We start from the raw sequence: 24,931 nt of genomic DNA on the forward strand, positions 1-24,931 counted from the left end.
TAGCCCAATTAATAAAAACCATTTCTGGTCCAAAATGAGTAATGAAATTTAAGTGTTCGTGGGCTTAACAAATCAATTAAGTTGGCCCAATGTCACCTCATTTCATGGGCAGAAAATAAACGCACAATTAAAAATAAAATCCTTTTTTTTTTGGATTTCACAATTTCACCGTAATCTCGTGATAAACCCAATAACTTGAAAAACCCCGAATATGGAGCCTCCCCAAGATACTTCCGAGAACCCTAACGATGTCCTTTCCGACGACGACTCTTCACCGGAAAACACCAATCCCGACGATCAAGAAATCCCCAGTACGACACTCGACCCACCCATTTCCGATACCCAAGATGAATCCTCCGATCCCGTCCCCGACGAGCAACCCCAAAACACTAATTCGAACCCCGCCGAGCCTGGTCCACCTGCACGCAAGCGCCGCCGCAGAAAGCGTTTCTTTACAGAACTCATCGCCAATCCATCCTTCTCCAAGAACCGGCGCCCTAGAATATCGGGCCTAGCTAGAGAAATGGACACCGAAGCTTTAATCGCGATTTCCGTTGGTTTCCCTGTTGATTCTCTTACCGAAGAAGAAATCGAAGCCAACGTGGTGTCCAGAATCGGAGGCCAAGAGCAAGCCAACTACATCGTTGTAAGAAATCACATTCTGGCTCGCTGGAGATCCAATGTATCCGTCTGGCTGACGCTCGAGCACGCCCTCGAATCAATCCGAGCTGAGCACAAGAACCTAGTGAACGCAGCATACAATTTCCTTCTCGAACACGGTTACATTAATTTCGGTTTAGCCCCGGCTGTTAAAGAAGCGAAATTGAAGTCTTTTGATGGTGTAGAAAGAGCCAATGTGGTGATTGTAGGTGCGGGTCTTTCCGGTTTGGTCGCGGCGAGGCAATTAGTTTCCATGGGGTTTAAAGTTGTCATCTTGGAAGGTAGGACGCGCCCTGGAGGGCGCGTAAAGACAAGGAAGATGAAAGGTGATGGGGTGGTGGCTGCAGCGGATCTTGGTGGGAGTGTTCTCACGGGAATAAATGGAAATCCACTTGGGGTTCTTGCAAGGCAAATGGGATTACCGCTTCATAAGGTGCGAGATATTTGTCCTTTGTATTTGCCAGATGGAAAGGCCGTAGATGCTGATGTTGATTCTAGGATAGAGGTTTCATTTAATCAGCTATTGGATAGGGTTTGTAAACTTAGGCATTCTATGATTGAGGAAGTTAAATCAGTTGATGTTCCATTAGGGACAGCATTAGAAGCCTTTAGGAGTGTTTACAAGGTTGCTGAGGATTCACAGGAGAGCATGTTGTTGAATTGGCATCTTGCTAACCTTGAATATGCTAATGCTTCTTTGATGGCTAATTTGTCTATGGCCTATTGGGATCAAGATGATCCATATGAGATGGGCGGCGATCACTGTTTCATACCCGGTGGCAATGAGAGGTTTGTTCGAGCACTTGCGGAGGACCTTCCCATTTTCTATGGGAGGACTGTGCAGAGTATCAGGTATGGTATCGATGGTGTTAGGGTTTACGCCGGTGGGCAGGAGTTTTGTGGGGATATGGCTCTTTGCACTGTTCCATTAGGAGTTCTCAAGAAGGGATCGATAGAATTTGTTCCTGAGCTTCCGCAAAGAAAGAAGGATGCCATTCAGAGACTGGGATTTGGGTTGCTGAATAAGGTTGCTATGTTGTTTCCATACAATTTTTGGGGCGGAGAGATTGATACTTTTGGCCATCTGACAGAAGACCCAAGTATGAGAGGCGAGTTCTTTTTGTTTTATAGCTATTCTTCTGTGTCAGGTGGTCCACTCCTTGTTGCTCTAGTTGCCGGAGATGCAGCAATCAAGTTTGAACTGATGTCTCCTGTTGAGTCTGTGAAAAGGGTTTTAAACATATTGCGAGGCATTTTTCATCCAAAAGGGATTGTTGTACCAGATCCTGTCCAGGCTGTTTGTACCCGGTGGGGAAAGGATCGCTTCACGTATGGATCCTACTCTCATGTTGCTATTGGTTCATCCGGCGATGATTATGATATTCTAGCTGAGAGTGTTGGAGATGGGAGAGTCTTCTTTGCAGGTGAGGCAACTAATAAGCAGTATCCTGCCACAATGCATGGAGCCTTTTTAAGTGGCATGAGAGAGGCCGCTAACATGCTTAGAGTGGCCAGGAGGAGGTCATTGATTCTATCTGACAAAGTTATTAACGACTTGGAGAAATGTGATACTTTGAATAAGTTGTTCGAGAACCCTGACCTGACATTCGGGAGCTTCTCAGCTTTGTTTGATCCCCATTCTAATGATGTTGGATCGCATGCATTTATAAGGGTCAAATTCCATGGGGATAAATTAAACTCGAGTCACTTGTGTCTTTATGGCTTGATTACGAAGAAGCAAGCCATTCAGTTAAGTGAAATGAATGGAGATGGGAACAGGATGAATTCGTTGCATCGTGACTTTGGGGTGAAGTTGGTTGGTGGTAAAGGGTTATCAAATGTTGCGGAGTTGCTGATATCACGCATCAAAGCAGCTAAACCAACCTAAATGCAAGCGACAAAGGCTAATACTAGTTACCTCACCATCAATTCAAGCAATACGAAGATGCTGTTGAGTAGTGGACATGTCTTGTTTTTTCCTTGGATTGATTGAAATAGTTGTGGACATTCATAGGAATATCGAAATGACTCATTTAATTGCCTTCTCTCATCAATGTGCAGCTATTCTTGTTGTTGAATTATTTATTGAATGAAATTCTTGTTTGTTTCCAGTATTATGGAAGGAAAGTGGGACCCTATTGCCATTTAATCTTGTGTACCCTGTTGGGAAATCATTCAAATGTTGTGTGTGGCAGTGGCGCATACCACTCTAGGATCTGAATTTTGGAGGGAAAACAACATTCCAGTTAAAATGTATCTTCAGGCTAACTGCTAATTTTTGCTTTTGGTTACAACATTTGAAGAGGAATTCAAGCATCACGAAGGACATATGACTTTTCAAACAATGCTGGGCCCAACATCAAGAACGCCCTAGATAACACTTCATATATGGTTTTAGAGTTGAATTTTGATAGTGGTGAAATTAGTTAGTAATTAGATTGAATATTATAGAGGTCAAATCAAATTTTGTGATGAGATCTACGTTTGAGTTAAGAAAAAAAGAGTAAAAGTACAAAAAAGTAAAAAAAAAAAATCATTAAGGACATAATATTAAAAATGAGTATATAAAACTTCAAAAAATGTAAATATATAAAGAAGGTATCAAAATCATGTATTAAATAATATATTTATATTTGATCTAAAAATAATATATTTATATTAAAATTATATAAATTATATACATATAATTAAAAATAGAATTTATTAAAAAAAAAGCAAGTTTAATTGGTTTTTAGCCAATTTCAATCGATTCCAAACAGTTGGCTTAATTATTGAGACCGGTATACTAATTCTTGGTCCAACTATTCTATCCGATTCCAACAATCATACCACTAGAAGCCTCAAGCCCCAATAAAAATTTAAGTTCTAGTGAGGCACATTCTCCCACTCAAGAAAAGTGCCATTGAGGCTTGTTGAGTAATGTTTTCTCGCATCGTATTAGGTGAAATATAAGATTTATTTCTACATGTTCCTACTGCTACTATTACAGCTCCCAATAGGGCCCATTGTTTTGTCTTGGCCTTTGGGCTGATGGTACTGGCATTCCTTGTCCCTGGTGCTGACATTATTTGGGCATCCCTTGGCTTATTAGACGCGTGCCAGTGGAGCACGCGGTCCTTTTTGATCCTAGGATTGACTCCCTCAGCGAACCTCGTACCTGCCAGTTATGAGCAGGGATCCTTTGCAGGGCTCGCGATCCCTTCTGTAACAGCCTAATTTTCAGTGGTGTCGGAACAGTGATTCGAGATCACTAAATCCGACAAATGAGTAGGAAATATTATTAATTTAGTGGGTATAAGTTAAATGTGAAGTTAGGAAAAATTTTGAATTAGTGAAATGTACAAATATATATATATATATATATATATATATATTTTAAAATAATTAGAATTGAAAACGAGGTATCGAGACCTCGGGAATTTTAAATCGAGCCGTAAATATTTTTATAAATATTTATGGAGTGTTAATAAGTTAGTATTAAAGTTTTGTCAAGAAATTTTAAAGTACTGATAGCTAATTGAACAAAAAGGACTAAATTGTATCAAATGCAAAATTGTGGGAAATGATTAAATAGCTTAAATGATAAAAGAAAGAGGGTTTAAAAGGAAAATAGACCCAAGGTCTATTTGGGCTGGACGGCAAGAGCATGAAATCACCAAGAAAATAAGGGCAAAATTAGAAAATTGCAAAATTTACTTAATAAAGCTAGGACTAAAGTGGAATTATCTAGATTTCTCTTTATTTTTCTGCATTCTCATCAGAAAAAACACCATGGAAGAGTTACCTTAAGCTGGTTTTTCATATTTTTACTGCAAGTAAGTTCAATTCTTGATTATTTCTTGAATTTTTTGTGTTTTTATGACTTTTACAACTAGGTCCATTTGTTGAATTCATTAGTTCTTGATTCTATGAAAGAAATTGAAAGTTTCTATGAATATGTGCTGGAAGTATATGATGATTTGACATAGAATTAGAGCTTTAAATTGTTTATATGCTGATTTTATTGAAAGAATTGAATAGAAAGTGAATGTTTGGGACCTAAATTGTAAAAGAGTTTGAAGTTAGAGTTTTATGTGGAAATTCTGAATTTCAATAGTTATGAAATAACTTATAATGTCTAGGAAAAGTATTAATTGAGAAAATTAGTTTAATTTAGGGGTTAATTAAGTAAGGACTGAATTGCATGAACTGTGAAATTTGGGGCAAAATGAAAATCAACATTTTGCACTAAAACAGTTTTGGACAGCAGCAATAGTCTAACTTTGAAAAATCTCAAAAAATTGTAGAAATCTAATTAGAGAATGAATAAAATATGAAATTAAATCTTATTGAGTCTAGTTTCTTATAGAAGAAACGATGTAAGTAATGGAATTGTAAATCATGAGATATAATAAGTTTTGTGAGACAATGTCAGAATGATTTCGGGTTCCCCTGTTCTGACTTTGGAAAATCATCAAAAATTGTAGAAAAATAATTAAGGGATTAAATTTATATGTTTAAAATCTTTAAATAGTCTATTTTCAATATAAATAAGCGGGAACATCATCCGAATCTTGTACGATGAGATAATTAATTCTAAGTGAAGAAGGGTCAGAACTGTCAGACAGCAGAACAGGAGCAACTTTAAAGAATAAACTGTACTTATTGGCTAAACCAAATATTCTGAAAATTTTGTGGTAATAAGATAAGTAAGTCTAGTTTTAGGGAAAATTAGCGGATCTTAATTTCGATTTCTGTAGCTTAAGGTATAAATAATTTAGTGACTATGACGCAAATGGACAGTTTTGAATATACATAAGTAAATAGTGAAATTATTGATAATGTTACTTCTTGCATGTTATATAAATTAAGGATGTGGAATGGAGAGGAGGAGGACGAAAATATGTATGAATATTCAGCTAGCATGGCTAATTTGTATGTTTTAGGCTCATGGATTAAATTGAATAAAAGTAAAATTTTATGGGCAATTTTGTAAAAAAAATGTTAGAAATGACCAATTTGCATGAAATGGATTATTTTATTATTTAAATTACAAAATTGAATGAAATTATTAATTTAGCTCAAGATCAGGGAAAAACATGTTTTAAGGATTAAATTAAAAAGTGTTAAAATTATGGAAAATTCTGACATTTTATAGAATTCATAGGTTGTTATCAATTTGTGAGAGAATAACGGTGAAAATAAGGATTAAATTGCAATAATTTTATTTTATTTTAACCTAAGGATGAAATCGTCATTAATTAAAAGTTTAGGGGTAAAATGATAATTTTGTTTAGAGCATTAGTTGAATGTATTATAACATGAAATAAATGAAAACGACGATCAAATTTCTTTATAAAGATCCAGATGACTTGAATACGAGACTTGAACGTGGAAAAGAAAAGATATCGGATTAATGAAATATCTGATAAATGAATCGGTAACTCCGGTAATGCTCCGTAACTCTATTCCGGTGACGAATTCGGGTTAGGGGCGTTACACCTTCCGCGGACATAGCTCGCGACCTTATCCCTACAAGGCTTACCCGAGCTCTCCTCTCGTGACCTCATTCTTGTGAGGCTTACACGAGCTCCCCTTGCGGGCTTCTCGTACGAGCTATCTTTGCAAAATATTCCCGCAAGGTACTTAACTAACTATGCTTATAGACGAACATTGTAACGCCCCTAACTCGTATCCGTCACTGGAATAAGGTTACGAGGCATTACCGGACTTATACATTATCATTTATACAAAACCGAGTCATAAAAAAAATCATTCCAAAGTCAATTCTTTTAAAATTTCACCATAAAGTCCCTAATATGGGCTTACGGGGCCCAATACATGCTTTAGAAGTGGTTCGGAACTAACTAGCAACTTTGAAAATTTTTCCTTGAAGATAAGGGCACACGCCCGTATGGCCTGGGACATCGCCATGTGGCTAGCCCGTAGGGATCACATGACCGTGTGGCTAGCCCGTGTGGAATTCTGACTTACGTTTCTTAAGTATCAGAGGGGCACACAGCCTGGGCACACGCCCATGTGGCTAGGTCGTGTGGTAAACTGATTTTTCACCATTTTAAGCCATTTTCACACAATTTTGACACACGCCCATGCTTAAAACCCATGTCCTTCACACGACCAAGACATACGGTCGTGTCTTTGGCCCGTGTACTATCCTAACTTCATATTTAAGGATGCAGGGGACACGGTCATATCACACGTCCATAGGCTTATCGTGTGTCACACATGGCCTAGACACATGCCCATGTGTCTACCCATGTAGACGAAAATAGGCCCTTTAAAACCACTTTTCTCACCCTCACACTAACCTCCTACATAAAAACACAATTATATACTTATAAAGTCCAACCAATCCACTAATTCAAGCCAAAACATGTATATTTCATTATCTAACACAAACATTACATTCAACTTACTTATATACTTAATCATTCATGCAATTACATCAACAAATCAACCCCTATACATGCCATATAAATCAAAAAGTTGTTTAACAAAATCTACCGGAATGAATCTGGATAGTGTGATCCTTGATGTAGATTCGATCCTCCGTTTGTATATAAGTCAATCTACAAAACAAATAACATACACAAGTAAGCTTATAAAAGCTTAGTAAGCTCATAGGCATTGTAATATCCTGATTTGGGCCTAGTCGGAATAGCAGTTTCGTGACCACAAAATCCAAGATAGAAATAATTATTTTATGATTATTTTGAGGTCTATGATATGATTGCATGATTGTGTGAAAATTTCATGAAGAAATTTTATGCATAAAGTGCTTAAATTGAAATTAGGGACTAAATTGAATAATTTGTAAAACTTGCATTCTAGAAGTTTCTAGTATGAAATTGTTTTGAAATATTAATTAGGAGGTCCTAAATAGAAATTTTACCAATTTCTAAGTCTATGGACAAAAATTGGACATGGATGGAATTTTTGGAAAGTTTAGTAGTAAGGGCATTTTGGTCATTTAGGGGTAAAATGAATTAAAATACAAAATTTAAAGCCAATTTTGCTCATCTTCAACCCCATGGCCGAATATAGCAAGGAGAAACCATGGCTAGGGTTTTTCAAGCTTCCAAGCTCGATTGTAAGTCCGTTCTAGCCCCGTTTTTAATGATTTTACGTTTTTTGGAGTCCCGGTAGCTCGATTAAGCTTATGCTAGCAATAATTCAACCTAGGGTTCATATTTGGAAAAATACCCATAGGTGAAATTTGTGTATTTTGGTGTTTTATAATATAATATGAGGTTTTAAATTATGTTAGACAACTTGTGCTACTCGGTTTTAAGTGAAAACGAGTAAAAGGGCTTAATCGATAAAAATACCTAATAGTCATAAGTACATGTTAGAGTGAGAATTTGATGTTGCCATAGAAGGGAAAAATTATCAGCATGTTATAAAACATAAGAATAAGGAATAAAGTTTAATTCCGAGCCTAGGGCAAAAGTGTAAATATGCAAAAGTTTAGGGCAAAATTGTAATTTTTCCAAAATATGATTTTGGGTCAATTTGAATAATGTGAGTCCTAATTAGACTATATTTTAAATGATAGAGCAAGGAAAACTGAAATTCGGGCTAAAATAGGGAAAATACCAAGTTGTGGACGAAATGGTAAAAGTAGCTACTTTCGCATACGAGGTAAGTTCATGTGTAAATGTAGTAACATAATTGTTGTTTTAAGGAATTTAATGTTGTTTATATGATATGATGCTTATTATTATCATGAAATGTTATGTTTTGTGGTTATTGTTGAATAATATGTAATTATGTGAATTACTTGATGAGTATGAACTACCACCGAGTATCGGTTCCGATATTCCGTGGAAGACGGAAAAAATGTGAGATCGAGGAAAAAAGCCCGTTTGAACCTTAGGAATAGATTAGGATACAAGTGACATGTCACTAGGATGGTTGAGCATCCGAACTCGTTGAGTTGAGTCCGAGTTCACTTATGGATGCGAATGTCCGAACTCGTTGAGTTGAGTCCGAGTTCGTGAGATGTAACTAGGCATCCGAACTCGTTGAGTTGAGTCCGAGTTCACTTATGGATGCGAATGTCCGAACTCGTTGAGTTGAGTCCGAGTTCGTGAGATGTAACTAGGCATCCGAACTTGTTGAGTTGAGTCCGAGTTCACTTATGGATGCGAACGCCCGAGCTCGTTGAGTTGAGTCCGAGTTCGCTTATGGGCGGGTTACATGATTGCTTGATTGCATATATGGCACTTATGTGCAAGTTATCCATGTATCCGAATTATATTCCGATGTGTTCAACGGGTAAAATTCTACTGAAATGGAGGAATACTCAAGATGAAAGGGACGTATTGGTAAGTGTTGTGAAATGGATACTTTGAACAGGTATGTACTTAACCCTCGGGTTGAAAAATCGATATAACAACAATATGGTAAGATGATAAATGAAAATGTGATATGAATGTCTTGGTGACGATTATGCAAATGATGTTTTATGTTTGCTTATATGGTTATGTTACTTGCTATTTGCATGTGAACTTATTAAGCATTTATGCTTACTCCCTCCTTTTCATTCCTTGTAGTTTTGACAAGCCAGCTCGGAAATCGGGAACGGTCGGAGGTTCGCTCACACTATCCGTATACCATCTTGGCATAATGGCTTGTATATTTTGAGTATGGCATGTATAGCATTATAATCATTTTGTATATATGGTCTTATGATATGGTTATTGAGTGGTATGGAAATGCTTGGTAATGATTAGCCATTGGAATGGCTAATCATGATCATATTTGGTGTTATGTATGCTAAATTGCTAGCTAATCCATGGACACCATGAAATAGGTAAAATTTACCATAAAATAGATTCAGACAGCACCAGTGACGTGAGTTTGAAAAATCACTAAAAATAGTAGAGATACAATTAGATGATGAATAATATATGGAATTGAATAATTATGAGTCTATTTTCATATGGATGGAACAAAACAGGTATATGAGTTATATTTTATGAGATGTTTAAATTTTTGTGAAACAGGGCCAGAGCGATTTCTGGATCCCCTGTTCTGACTTTGTAAATTCACCATAAATTTTACAAAGATAATTAGAAGTCATGCTTTGTATGTACAGATTCCTTATTGAGTCTAGTTTTATTAGAGACAAAAGGAATAGTCATTGAAGCTCTGTAGAGGGAGATATCTGATTCGTAATACACAGAGGTCAGAATAGTCGAACCCTGAAACAAGGGAGACTTTAACTAATAAACTGTACTAATTGGCTTGACCAAAAATTCTAAAAAAAAGTTATTAGATAGATATATGAGTCTAGTTTCAGGAAAAATTTACGGAATTGGATTTCGAGTTTCGGAACTCAAGATATGATTTTTAAAGCGACTATGATGCAGTTAGCCAGCTTGTCTAGAAATTTTAAAATGAATTGTATGAGCTGTTTAAGTAATGAATTAAGTCTATTAACACCTCGTGTTCGACTCCGGCAATGGTCTCGGGTACGGGGCGTTACATTTAGTGGTATCAGAGCAGGTTTATTCGGTTCTCGGACTAACCGAGCATGTGTAAAAGTTTAGCTATACATGCCACCGATTTGTGATAGTGTGATGTCTTCCGACGGCGTATGAGTACCGTCTTATTTAGACAGGTACTCTCCAACCGAAATGTGCCGACCATGTTCAATGTTATGTGAAGGTATTTGAGTAAAGTTATGATTATGATAAGTCTCGGTTCAGAAAAGTATGAATAAAAGTTTATGATACATATGTGATAATACGTGAGATGAAAGTTCATGTTGTGATAAATATTCATATTTGCTTAATGCTCATATGATGTAGTGTATGTGGCTTACTTGATAAGATGAACGAAATAAATAGAAAGTAGTAGAGGTATGAATAAAGGTCATAATATTATGATACGAGTGAAAATGTCCTTGTCTTGATTTGGACGTCGAATGTTGATAAATGTTAATGATATATAATTTTTATGAGATAAAGGATTATAATGAAATGAACTTATCTATGTTAAATTGTTGGACCTGAATTATATGATTGTAATGATATGTACATGATGATGCACGAAATGAAAGTTGTGATTGTGATGCAAATATCTATGTTTGTTTGGCCTTATATAATGTTATGAGCATGAATTAATTTAATTAAATGAATGGATAAGTAAAGCTGTCTAGAAAACATAGAATGTATGCATAAGTATATTGTCTAAATGGGACAATAGGAAAATTGGTGTAAGCCAACATGAATGAATGACATGATTTTGATGATGTTACTATGATGATGGAAGTTGTGTCATATGTGTATGTATAAGAAAGTCGAGTCAGAGGTCCTACAACCCCTCCCCCTTACCGAAGTGGTACTTATAATGGAATTTCATGAGATTTGTATTGAATAAGTTTCCGGTTGAGAACCCAAAGAGTACAGTGATAGAATAATTATAAGTATGGTTAGAGATTGAAAATGAGTTGATAAGTAAAGTCAGAGCCAGTAAAGTATCGGATTGACGTAAAGATTATTGGAGTTATGCACTGTCCCAGTTAGAAAAGGAATTCTCCTTGGTAAACCGAATTACTCAGGTGCAAGGTCGAGAAAAGTGTAAATCGAAATTTATTCAGAATTGGCCTTCTTTAGTGAATGGTTTAATATGAAATTTGTGACGGCAAAACTAGTTGGGGAAATGATAATTGAAATGTGAACTATCTGAGTGTGACAGTTATGACTAGACAGATTTAGCAGTCTCTTTTGAGATGTTCTATGTGTTTACCCGTTCTCAGAAATATTTCTATGGCTATTGATCTTCTGAAGAAATTCTTGTTATATGGGAATGTCTTCTAATTCTGGTGTTGGATGAAAGCATTGGTAGTCTGACTGGTTTATAAATTATATTGCTCTATTTCATCGGGTATTCTATTTCATTTCGTCTTATAAGAATTGATGAGAAAATACGTATGATATTATGATTCTGTTTCTTCTACTTGATGCTTCATCTGATATATATGTATGGGAAGATATATTGATCTTGTTATATTTGATTTCAGTGGGATTAAATGATGTTTTCTTCTGAACTTTCTTTTTTTGAAGAATTATCGGGGTATTCAAGGACTATTCTTACAATTTCTCCTTTCCACGATTCAATTCGCTTTCTTGATCTATAATTACAAAATCATTCTTTCATTAGCATCTATTTCAATTCTATTCTACTTCACAATTCATGCCCTTTAATTTTTAAAATTACACTATTACCCCAAACTTTTCAATTTTTACAATTTAGTCCCTGCTTAATTTATTCATCGATTGAGCTAATTCCTCTCAAATAACACTTTATCAAGATATTATAAACTACTTCAAACCCTTAACACTCAAATTTTCATCACAAAACCCTAATTCCAATAACTTTCACAATTAAATCCTAAAAATTGATTTCTATAAAAAGCTCTTCATAAAATCATCATATAACAAAATTAAAACCTCAATTCCATGATAAATCATCATAAACTTTCAGCACTTATTCATGGAAACTTTCAAAATTATCCATGAAATCTAAAACTAATGAATTAAACAAGTGGACCTAGTTGTAAAAGTCTCAAAAACACAAAAAATTACTAGAAATAATCAAGAATTGAGCTTACATGTAATAAAAATATGAGAGACCAGCTTAAAAGAACCCTTCAATGGTGTTTTTTCTGGAGAGGATGAAGAAAAATGAAGAAAACTCTAGATATTCTAATTTAGCCAAATTTTTAACTATTAAATTTTAACTAAATTACCAATTTACCCTTACTTCACTCCTAATTTCAGATTTTTCTTCTTCTATGCCGCCTCATGCATTTCTTTTTCAAATCCTTCTTATTTATTACTTATGATATTTCATCATTTCCCACAGTTTTACAACTTATTCAATTTAGTCCTTTTTTCCCAATTGACTACCGAAGCCTTAAAATTTTTGACGAAACCTTAATAATAACTTACTAACACTCCATAAATATTTGGCTTGATTTAATATTCCGAGCTCTCGATACCTCGTTTTCACTTCCAAATTGTTTAGTATTTATTATAAAATACTACTCATTATTTCAATCATTTTCCTAACTTCACATCTAACTTATTTTCATTAAATTAGTAATATTTTCTACTCAATTTTCAGATTTAGTGATCTCAAATCACTATTCCGACATCACTGAAATTTAGTCTGTTACAAACATTCTTCTTTCGGGTCAGAAATCCAGATCCTATCAGTCACTTGGGGTAATATCCTGAATTAAGGCCTAATCAGAATATTGGTTTCGTGACCACAAATCCAAGATAAAAATAATTATTTTAAAATTATTTTGAGGTTTATGATATGATTGCATGATTGTGTGAAAATTTCGTGATGAAATTCTATGCATAAAGTGCTTAAGTTGAGATTAGGGACTAAATCGAATAAGCTGCAAAACTTGCATTCTAGAAGTTTTTAGTATGAAATTGCTTTGAAATATTAATTAGGAGGTATTAAATTGTAATTTGACCAATTTTAAGTTCATGGACAAAATTAGGACATGGAAGGAATTTTTGGAAAGTTTAGTAGTAAGGGCATTTTGGTCATTTGGATATTAAATGAAATAAAATAGGAAAAATAACCCAAAATGATCATCTTCTCCATATTGTTCTGCCGATTTTGCTCTCCTCCATAGCTGGGGTTTCTTCAACTTTCAAACTTCATAGTAAGTGATTTCAAGCCCGCTTTTAATAATTTTATGTTTTTGAAATCCGTTAGCTCGATTTAGCTTATGTTAACAATAATTCAACCTATGGTTCATATTTGGAAAAATACCCATAGGTGAAATTTGTGTATTTTGGTGTTTTATGACAGAATATGAGGTTTTAAATTTTGTTAGACAACTTGTGCTACTCGGTTTTGAGTGAAAACGAGTAAAAATGCTTAATCGGTAAAAAAAATATTTAGTAGTCATAAATACATGTTAGAGTGAGAATTTGATATTGCCATAGAAGGGAAAAATGATCAGCATGTCATAAAACATAATAATAAGGGATGAAGTTTAATTCCTGAGCCTAGGGGCAAAAGTGTAATTATGCAAAAGTTTAGGGGCAAAATGGTAATTTTTCCAAAGTTCGTATTAAGGACTGTTTTAATGAATGTATGTATTAAATAAGATTTATTTGGTATTATAGATCAAGAGAAACGAGATTCAAGTCGTGATCGGGGGAAAAACAAAGTTTACGAGGAATAGGCTCGATTGTTAAAAATTTTGTACCGAGGTAAGTTCATGTGTAAATAAGGTAGCATAATTGTTATTTTTATGTTATTGATGTTAAATATATGATATGCTGATTTTTATCATGAAATATATGCTTTGTGGTTATTTTCGAATAAAATGCAAATTAAGTGTATTATTTGTTAAATATAAAGTGCTACCGAGTATTGGTTTCGATATATTACGGAAGATGGCAAGGAGATGTGTTCGAGGAAAATCCCGTTTGAACCTTAGGAATAGATTAGGATACAAGTGACATGTTACTAGAATGGTTGAGCATCCGAACTCGTTGAGTTGAGTCCGAGTTCACTTATGGATGTGGAATGTCCGAACTCGTTGAGTTGAGTCCGAGTCGTGAGATGTAACTAGGCATCCGAACTCGTTGAGTTGAGTCCGAGTTCACTTATGGATGCGAACGCTCGAGCTTGTTGAGTTGAGTCCGAGTTCACTTATGGGCGGGTTACAGGGTAGCTTGGCTACAAATGTGGCACTTATGTGCAAATTATCCATGTATCCGAATTATATTCCGATGTGTTCAACGGGTAAAATTTCTAGTGAAATGGAAGAATACTTAAGATGCAAGTGACGTTTTGGTAAGTGTTGTGAAATGGACACTTTGGACAGGTATGTACTTAACCCTCGAGTTGAAAATAGATTCAACAACGATAAGGTGGTAAGATGATGAATGATGTTTAAAAATGTGATATATGTTTTGGTGATACCATGCTAAAGTTGTTTGGTATAATTGTATGGTTATGTTACTTGTTATTTGCATATGAACTTACTAAGCATTTATGCTTACTCCCTCCTTTTCGTTCATTGTAGTTTTAACAAGCCGGCTTGAGAATTGGTATAGGTCGAAGACTTGTTCACACAATCCGAAGGCCTAAATTGGTAAAATGGCTTGTGTGTTTTGAATGTGGCATGTATGGCAAAATACTCACTTTGTATAAATGATCTTATGATATGGCTATGGTTTGGAAAGAAAAGGGTTTGTAAATGATTAGCCATTAGAATGGCCAATCAAAGTCATATTTGATGTTATGTATGTTTAAAATGCTATTTAGTCCATGAAAATCCTTAATAAAGTGAAATCTGCCATAAAACAGAATCTGACAGCAGCAGTGATGTAAATTTGAAAAATCACTAAAAATGGTAGAAATGGAATTAAATGATGAGTAAGTTATGAAATTTAATCTTAATGAATCTATTTTCATATGGATTGAACAAAATAGGTATATGAATTATATTTTATGAGATATTTGAATTTTTGTGAAACAGGACCAGAGTGATTTCTGGATCCCCTGTTCTGAATTTAGAAATTCACCATAAATTGTACCAAAATAATTAGGTGGTTTATTTTATATTATTAGAATCCTTATTGAGTCTAGTTTCAAGAGAAACAAACGGCATAGTTATTGAAACTCTGTACAGGGAGATATATGATTTGTAATACACAGAGGTCAGAGCAGTCGAACCCTGAAACAGGGGAGGCTTTAACTAATAAACTGTACTAATTGGCCAGACCAAAAATTCTAGAAAAAAATTAGTAGATAGATATATGAGTCTAGTTTAAGGAAAAATTTACGGAATTGGATTTCGAGTTTCGGAACTCGAGATATGAATTTTTAAGTAACTGTGACGCAGTTGGATAACTTGTCCAAATTTGTTTAAGTGCTCAAATAAGTTTAGTAATGCCTCGTGCTCGACTCCGGCAACGGTCTCGGGCGTGGGGGTGTTACACTTGGGCTGACGGTTCCCAAATCCTAACAAGACTATAGTGAAATAAAAAGCAAATTAAACTAAAAATTTCAACATATTAAAGAAAAATACTAATCCAAAGAGAGTTTTATTGATCCAAACTTATCCTTCTATCACAATTAAAAGATGATCTCGATACCTTCACTTAAAAAGGATTTATTTTTTGCCAAAAAAACTATAGCCAACATATCAAACAAAATTATAGTATAACAACACATCCTTCAATTAATTGCAAGCACACATGTTAAACCTTATTTATGACATAAAAAATAAATATCTACTAAATAGATAGATATACAATGAGGGACTCACCAAAAAACTATAAATAACTTCATCAAACCTCTCTATATGTGAACTCCATCAAAATATGTCTACCTATCAACAATCACCATATTACCTAAACCACTTGTCCAAAATTGTAGACATTGTGTGACCTGCAGTCATTCCTCAAATTTAGTTTCAACAGACAATATAAACTATAATAATTGATCTAACATATTCTCTCATTAACCTAAAAAAGATCTAATAACATTTGCATTAAATAACGAGCTTGTCATGTACTGATCAAACTGTAAAATACCCCCCTTTCAAACTTTTTTCCTTCTCAGTTATCATAAGTCAAAACGACCATACAAAAAAGTTAAGTACAATATCATATTTAGCTATTGGGCAGAAACTAGAGTTGGCTACTCACGTTTCATTGAGCCAGATAACTAAAAACGTGATTTTTTATTAAGTCTAGTTTTGAATGGCATCTTGGGTTATGCTGTGACTCTTAAAGTCTTAACCTCTTAAATTGCAGTAGTCGTTATTATCATGTGGGTTGGTGGAAATCCTAATGAAGTAACATTGGGCCCCTATTGGACGCTCCAGATAAAGCTTGTTGAAAGTCGGTAACGAGATTGTGATTTGAGACCAACCCCAAATTTCCTAGGAAAGAAGGGAGCATGCCCAATAGTTGACCTTTTTTTTTTTTTTACATAATGATTTCATTTTTCCTTTAATTTTATAAAAAATATCATTTTAATCATTCATTTAATATTTCGTCTTTTTAACCTTTGAATTTACACATCTGATCAAATCACTCTTAAAATAGGTAAAAAAATTAACATTTGTTAACTCTCTTGATGTGATATATACATATTAATTAATTTTTAAAAATTTAAAAATATTAAAAATTAATTAAATATTAATGTATCATCTCATGTTAATCTAGCATATGCAATATCAAGAAAGTAAAAATTTTAATTTTTCATTCATTTTAGGTGATTTAACAAAAAAATATAAATTTAAAAATATAAAATATAAAAAATAATAGTAAAAGCTAAAATATTAATAAAAAAAAAGTGGACTCAAATAAATTATTATGGCTTTTGTTTTAATTTAATTGACATTCGCATCCATGGGCCATGACACATTGGTCAAATACTGAAAAAGTTGTTAACAGTGACACGTCACCTAATAGAGGGAAATCCAGTGGTTAACTTTTATCCTGCAGTTCTGCTTTGAATAATTGTTCCTCATCTCTTTGACTTCTTTTAGAACTTATAGATTTCATTTCAAGTTTATTTTTTTTATTTAAATAAACGTAATTGTGCGGTTATAATGATGTCATATTTTATTTAATTCAAAAATAAACTAATTATTTGGTCCCACTTTTTCAATAACAAGCTGTACTTGTAAAATTAAAATATTTTGGACTTCAATGAAATATTTGATAAAAATAGAGTTAAATTGAAATTTAAAAGATTACTAATGAACTCTTTATCTATAATTTTGGTTGGAGATTCGAATTTGGCCTTTTAATATGATATTCTTTTTTAAATAGTATTAATATTTTATAAAATTTATTCATTTTAATAGTGATGTTAATTTTTAATATTTAATTTGAATTTTAAGGCTGATTTAATAAAATTTAATTATATTTTTATATTTTGTTAATAAAATAAATTTAATGTTAATTGAAAAAATATTTAATGTTGTGTTTAATTTGTTACCAAATAAGAATTAATACTGTGGTTTTGTATCCGTGTTTTAGGGTATATTTAAGAAAAATAATTATTAATATTATTAATTAATTATAATTTTTATTAAATTAATATCAATATAAGTAACATAGAAATAATCAAGCAGGGCTTTAAAAATTAAAAAGTCAAATCGAAATACTAAATAATGTAGTAAACCTTTGATTAAACAATATTACCTATTCAAACTTGAAAAAGTAACAAGGAAAGAGACGATTGTGAGAAAGCTTGAAGCATTTCATCAATGCATAATTATGGCGTAGAATTGAAGGGTGGGTATTGGACACCAGGCGCCAGCCTTGGCTTTCTTTTTTTTTCCCTTCATTTCAGTACGTTATGGCTTACGAGTTACGACCGGTTGAGTAACGACGGAGTGTAGATAAATAGCGAAACGGCATTAATTACATAGGTAGGGGCTCAAGCAGCTACTACTACTTGCAGCTGGACTGGGTCTGGGTCCATATGGACCACCGCCTCATTAAAGAATCCCAAAAACTTTGCTCAACTCTCCCCAGTCTCAACTCCGAAAGCAGCCCCCACACAGCCTAACCATGCAATGCAAATATCACTTTCAAAGGGCAAAAAAAAAATGAGTTGGGTTATTTTCATTGGGACCGGGGGAAGAAGGGTGGTGTGGAGGACAAGAAATGGTGTGGTGTTTGACGGAGACGTATTTTCTTGCAACATTCCCTTTGTCTCGACTCCTTTGGCATTTATCCCATTTATACTTTTTTCCCAATGTAAAAGACATACTGAATCTGGAGTTCCCTAGTGCATACATTTATTGACCTGGAGTATGGGGTGGAGAGGTCCCCGTATATTAAATTTAAAGGTTGATGATGATGAGTCAGGCTTATCAGGTGGGGATCCATTGAGCCTATTGAACATGGATTCCCCATCATTAGCTGGATCCCCCCAAACACATCCCACTAGACATTCCTTTATGCGAACAATGAATCTCTGTCGTGCGCTTTTGTAGGAAGTGCTTCTTCTTTTGTATGTGCTAAAATTGCCATAATACTGTTTGTTAATCAACATATAAGATAAATTACATCAATTGATTAATCATACGGAAAATCCAAAAATGTAAGGCAATTTTTTTTTTTGGGGGGCTGATGCAAGAAGAAAGCAGGAAGAGGGTTGAAAAAGACTGATCCAAACAAATAACTGACATGCAAAAAAGTTCACGCGTAAAAGAAGGGGACTGGTGGTGAGTGAGATGAGATGGAAACAAAAATCAATGAATTCTATTGCAGGTCTCGCTATCTTAAATGCCGCGTGGCCTGAAGCCGTAGCGGTAGAGGGTAGCTCCCTTGTTTCAAAGATGACAAATTTATTGTTTTTATTTATTTTTATCAATATTTTAAGGCTTAATTTTATTGTTATACTTTTCTGACATTATATTTAATAAAAAAAAAAGAGAGCATAACAAAATATCAAAGAAGTTGAAAATTCTTTTCCCCAAATTTATATTTGAACTGTAAATTGATTATAAGAAAACTTTCTACTGGATTTAAAGTAATATAAATTATCATCGTTTTAAAATTTAAAACGAAATCATATACCTACTCCAAATGAAAAATTGTTAACTAATTTCAACTATCAATGTAAATATAATAATAAATTATATATGTTGACGAATTATAAATATAGAAATTTTAAGATTAAGATTTATCATATATAAATTATAGGTGTCGAATCCACCTAGCCATCCAAAAGATGTCTTATTAGCTACTTTCTTGCCAAATGAGATAAATGAAAGCACTCTATGTAATATTGATTCCATATTTTGTTTAAATTCTTAATTTGTATGTCTAGTTATTATTTTAATTCTGTATTTCATGATTAATGGAATATCTTATATGTATTTTAATTTTACTTATAAATTTTAAATAATAATAAATTATTTACTTTTCATGATTTAGAAATTTTCTTTTCTTTTCTTTTACCAATTAATATTTGGCACCGTTTGCCAAGTAAAGAGAAAAACAAAAGAAAATTCAATATAACAGACTAGATTGAAAGCCATAGAAATTCTAAGGAGAAAAAAGAAAAGAAAGATTGTGCAAGTGGCCGCCACCCTTCATTTCTAATAATATACAAGGATACATAAATTTGTGTTTCTTAAGGATAAAACATTGTGCATTTTCAACTAAAACCATCCCGCTTAGTATTATAAAATATTTAAATAAATCTTATTAATATTAAATTATAATGCAGTTTCATATATTTTAAAGATTTTTATGTTATATAGTCACATGATGCCGTAACACAATAGGGTTTATTCAACTTGCCGTTTGGCGGTTCGTTAAGCCGCCAAGCCTTAATTTAGTTAGATAATAATTTTGGGGCCAGTCATCATTGTCTGTCAGTATTCCGCCTGTCTCCAATCAAATTAAAGATATCCATCTGTCTTTGATAGGAAATATCACAGTGAACGAAAGTAAGATAATATAAAATTTAAGGAAAAATAAATGCATATAACAGTGGCTTTGCCAAGCTGCTTTTAATTTGTTTCCCCCTACAGTTCCCGTCTTCTGGTAGACTGGAACATCTACAACTGCTTAGCTCTATTATTCACTGTTACAACGAGCTGAAATTTTCTTTCTGGGTCCATTAATTTTTTGAACCAGTGCACAATAAAACAAATAAATTAAGAAAAAAAGGCTCCATGATGAAATCATTTCATCCAAACGAGATGGGGTATCTGCAACAGCAGTAGAACAGAAGCAGCAGGCATGGAAAAGAGAATAAAAAAGCTGTTTTTCAATAATTCAATTATTTTTTGGTTTTTCCTTGGTGTTCATTTCCTGGCAACTTTTACAAAGGAAGCAGCATATGGCAATGAATGAAAATTACCAATAGCCATGGACCAGTGCAAGGAATTTTGATTAATTTATTATTCATCCCATGGATTTTTCTCCTTTCTATCCCTGAGAGTAATACAGTAGAAGCAAAATTTGAAAGGATATAAACCCTACCTAAATGCTTACTTACATTTGCAGATCCACTAAATCGTAAATAATAATTAAAAAAAAAATGAAAGAGAGACCTTTGTCGTCCTTTAATTAACGAGCAATTTCAGTTTGCAAAGATGAGTTGAGCTCCAATTGTTCAGCCTCCCACCTTGCCTTAGAAACAACTCCATCATGCATTGGCACGTACTCCTATATATATATTCAAACAAAACACTATCCTAACTTTTAGGAACAGATATATACACACAATACTTAAATAAATAAATAAAAAGTATTTATCACTTTCTAGTAAAATGGACCCAATAATTGAATAATTGACTTGTGATATATATACGATATATGAAACGTTGAAAATAGACCCACCTCAAGTTTTTGAACAAGTTCTCTTGCAGTTGGAGCAGAGACAATGATACTACGTTGGGTGGGTTTAATGAAGCCATCATCCACGGCTTTGTCTAAGAAGCTGAGCAGATAATTATAGTAGCCATCCACGTTAATCAAGCCAACCTGTTGTCACCACATGAAACAAAACCAGATTTTTTTTTAACATTGGTAATAGTTTCCAGTTTCAACCATTAGGTTGATTCATGATGATGATGAGACTTAAAATGGCTTTACAGGCTTGTCGTGGATTCCCAGCTGAGCCCATGTTATGACTTCTAGTAACTCTTCAAGAGTTCCATATCCACCTGATTGATTAATTTAATATGAAATAAACAGTAATTAAATTACTCACAATGGCATACTTCATGAATAATGACTAGCATAATTAATGGTTAATGAGAGAGAGAGAATTGAAAGTTGAAAGAGACCTGGTAAGGCGATAAAACAGTCAGAATGGCGGGCCATCTCAGCTTTCCTTTGGTGCATATCCGCAACGGCTTTGACCTCTCCTACTGTTTCCCCTGTTATCTGCTTAACCAAAAACAAATAGCATGGTTTGAAAACGGACTTTACACTAAGAAAGACGAAAAAACAAATGGGGTGTATCACAGATTGTACAGACCTCTTTGTTCATCAGAGTTTTGGGGATAATACTGCGATAAAAAAAAAGAGAATCAACAAACAGCGTATATGTAGAAAGTAAATGATGAAGAAAATCAAATCCCAACCAGGTACATATATATATTATATGTATGTATTGGTACCCTAAAACATGTCCTCCACCACGGTGGACCTCCTGAGAGACCAAACCCATCAACCCGACGCTTCCTCCGCCATAAACAAGATCCAACTTCCGGGACACCTTGAACATGAAATCAAAACCACGAGGATATTGAGAGCTTAGTCAAAAGTTGTTAGCGAAGAAGGCATATGAGGGAAGAGTGGAGTAGAATACCAGTACTTTTCCCAGTTCTAGGGCAGCATCACGGTAGCAGTTTCGCTTGCCGGAGCTGCTTCCGCAAAAGACGCAAACCCTTTTGAACCTGCTGGAATTCAATGCTTTATTCTCATCCATATCTCTCTTTTTGTTCTCTGCTTTTCGGTGAGTGTGTTTATTTTCTTTTTACTGCTCTTTCTATTTGATTGATTTAACCTAAAGCAACGACAGGCAGATTCTTCGGGCAATAGAAGGAGCCACAATACCCAAAGAGGAATGTGGGAATACACTATATATAGGATCCCCCCTATTTCTATTGCAGTGCTGATAATTTCGTTACACGTGGAATCATGTGGTGCCTCAAAACCCCGAAATTTTTTGCTTTACCAAATTCGCCGACAGGGTTTTCCTTAGTAGTATTATTCTTCCCCCGCTCTTAAACTCTCGTCCATTGATTTTATTCCACGTTGCACGACATTTTCCTCTCCGTTTCCTGAGGATATAATCTAGAAATTTGCAAAACCATGATGCCATTTTTTCTTTCCATGCAAGACGAGTTAATTAATTGGAGCATTTGGAATGATGCCAAATACGTACTTAAGGGAAAAAAAATCAAATTTAAGCGTAAACCTATTCAATAACCAAAGTAATTGAAAGACAGTCTAACTGCAATTTGAAATTTGTTCATGTGTATGACAAGTTATATTACAGTATTTATTCCATGATTCCCCTAAAAATACACTTCCATACATATTTTTGAATGAAACCTTGGAAACTTAGTTGATTGTCCTTGTGTATATTCTTGAGGCTACCCGTCATTGGCAAATGGCGATATTACACTGCAATTTAAATTTCATTGGTAAGAGTTCCCCTGTTCCCAGCACAGCGTGTCATTAAAACCAATGATTGGATCACTTGTGTGGGCAATGGCCATTATTAAGCAACAAATCGACATCCCCTAGTATTATTTTTGTCTTCGTCTTAGCTGCATAATGAAGCCCTACGCCTGCATGCATATGCACAAAACTATAGCCCGCAAATTTAACTATACCTATGTCTTTCCTTCTTCGGCCTATAATAATGAAGTCATAGCGTAGGGACCTATAGATTTGGTTCCTTTTCTTTTCTTCATCCTTAATTTCGACTAGGAATGTAAGAATAAACTTTGAGATCTATCCCAAATTAGAATAACTTCATACAAAATCTAGGCAAGAAAACCTACCTAAAACAACCTTAGAAAGAAAAAAGAAGCAAAATTAAGGCCTAGATTTTCTTGGAGAGAAGAACATGCATTGGACAATTAGGCTCAAAGGGTCCACGAAAAAGATAGGAGGGCAGGTCGCTATGAGGGGAGTAGCTGGCACATTGGAGGAGGCCCGTTTGTTTATATCTTTCAAATTTGACCTAAGCCTATTTTTAATGCTCGTGAGGCCCATCTTTCAACTTTTGAGCGTCAACTAGTTCCGTACTACGATCGACTATGATTGCCACAAGTGTCAAAGATAAGATTTTCTTGGTTATCCTTTCCCAACTTTACAACCGACAAACTTAGGTTAAAGGTAAAATTCCAGCACGCTTCAATTCAGAATTCGTGAATTTTTTTTTTTCCTTTTGGGAATGAAGTAGGTATGTATAGAAGATTATTATTTTATTATTTCATATATATACAATTATTAAAAATAAAATAAAATAAAATAATATGTTATAGAAAATTTATATATTTCTTGTTTAAATTTTTTATTAAATATTTACTTGAATTAAAAAATAATAATAATAAATTAATTAAAATAGAGCCGGGTGGAATGAAGTGTGATGGGAATGGATGCATCTACTGTCTACGATGATAATAATGATTTTCAAAATTATTTATTTATAGTGAAGAGAAAGAAATAATGAAATAGAATATGTACCATGTAACAATAATAGATTTAGCAACATATAATCACTACAATTACAAGTTATGATACTCTTTGGCTTCTTTTTTTTTTTCAAAAAAAAATATTTATTAATTCTAATTTCCTCCTTCGTTACTTAGATCGGATCAACTCTGAAAATTTTGGAAGGTAATAAATGAGTTTGAAAAAGCATGAAAAGAATTGATGAATCAAATTAAGTATTCAGCCTGGGAGAAACATGATAAGATTCGGTAGTGTTGAAGCAGTGTTGATATTGTACAAGGAAAGCATTGGAAAAAGGAATTGCATCTGCATGCATGTACTTGTCATTTTCTGCAAAGAGAAAAAAAGGGTTTGCTAAGTTGAATTTATAGTTCAAGGAATTAATAAGAGATGACAAGTCTTATCCTGAACATAATTTTCAAACTTTCTGAGCCAATCCGTCAATAGTAGGGAAGCCTCCTCTACTTCAAACTTGAGCAGCAAGGGGCTCCACCCTAACAACCAACACTATCGGATTCAAGGGAATAAATATTAATTCATTAACTCCACCAAATTGTACAATAATTTTAGATAATTAGTATTTTCATTCATCACGTCTTGTCGTTGCAAAGCAATAACAAGAGGTTTTTTGGTTTTTAGCAACCACTGATATTTGTCTAAATATAATGACAACATCACTTTGACTTAATTATGTGATATATATGAAATACTCCGTCGTTTTATATCCATCCATATAGCAGAAAACTGCGTATGATCCAGTATATATGCCTCTTTCGTGCACATCTACTTTTCTTGATTTTTCTTCAGAATTTCTGAAAACTTAATTTTTGGTATTACGTGTACAACTTTTCCAGGGTTTTCATTTATGGGATGCCATGTCCCATTACAAGCAAACAAAGTAGTGAGTAAAGGGGGAACCTTTTGCAGGGGCCTTTCAGACTGACTCTTGGAGAAAAGTTGTTTAAATTAAGCTTTTTGGTCGGTAATGAAATAATGGTTTATAATAAGTGAGTGAATGACAAGTCATGGGCAAAGAAAGATAA

The 24,931-nt window shown here is 34.0% G+C and overlaps 2 protein-coding genes and 1 long non-coding RNA gene across 4 annotated transcripts; 2 read left to right on the forward strand and 1 right to left on the reverse strand.

The window, feature by feature from the left end:
* Positions 1-133: 133 nt before the first annotated feature.
* On the forward strand, positions 134-2,787 carry LOC108452791 (lysine-specific histone demethylase 1 homolog 1). The gene has a single exon (XM_017750581.2). The coding sequence runs from the start codon at positions 212-214 to the stop codon at positions 2,546-2,548; it is 2,337 nt and encodes a 778-aa protein (XP_017606070.1). The 5' UTR covers positions 134-211; the 3' UTR covers positions 2,549-2,787.
* An 11,053-nt stretch (positions 2,788-13,840) lies between these two features.
* LOC128292800 (uncharacterized) lies at positions 13,841-15,049 on the forward strand. Its single transcript, XR_008282726.1, has 2 exons — positions 13,841-13,910; positions 14,732-15,049. It is a non-coding gene; the product is annotated as an uncharacterized LOC128292800 (long non-coding RNA).
* A 5,076-nt stretch (positions 15,050-20,125) lies between these two features.
* Positions 20,126-23,100, reverse strand: LOC108452157 (cytokinin riboside 5'-monophosphate phosphoribohydrolase LOG5-like). 2 transcript variants are annotated; one of them, XM_017749915.2, is made up of 7 exons: positions 22,015-23,100; positions 21,818-21,915; positions 21,676-21,706; positions 21,482-21,581; positions 21,288-21,358; positions 21,033-21,176; positions 20,126-20,858 (listed from the first exon to the last, which is right to left on the reverse strand). In XM_017749915.2, the coding sequence occupies exons 1-7, from the start codon at positions 22,126-22,128 to the stop codon at positions 20,760-20,762; spliced, it is 657 nt and encodes a 218-aa protein (XP_017605404.1). In that variant the 5' UTR covers positions 22,129-23,100; the 3' UTR covers positions 20,126-20,759. The 2 variants fall into 2 exon arrangements, with proteins under 2 accessions (XP_017605404.1, XP_017605403.1); XM_017749914.2 differs by having other exon boundaries at positions 22,009-23,097.
* Positions 23,101-24,931: the final 1,831 nt, after the last annotated feature.

The sequence above is a fragment of the Gossypium arboreum genome, chromosome 5 (assembly GCF_025698485.1).
Source record: "Gossypium arboreum isolate Shixiya-1 chromosome 5, ASM2569848v2, whole genome shotgun sequence".
Classification (NCBI taxonomy): Eukaryota; Viridiplantae; Streptophyta; class Magnoliopsida; order Malvales; family Malvaceae; genus Gossypium; species Gossypium arboreum.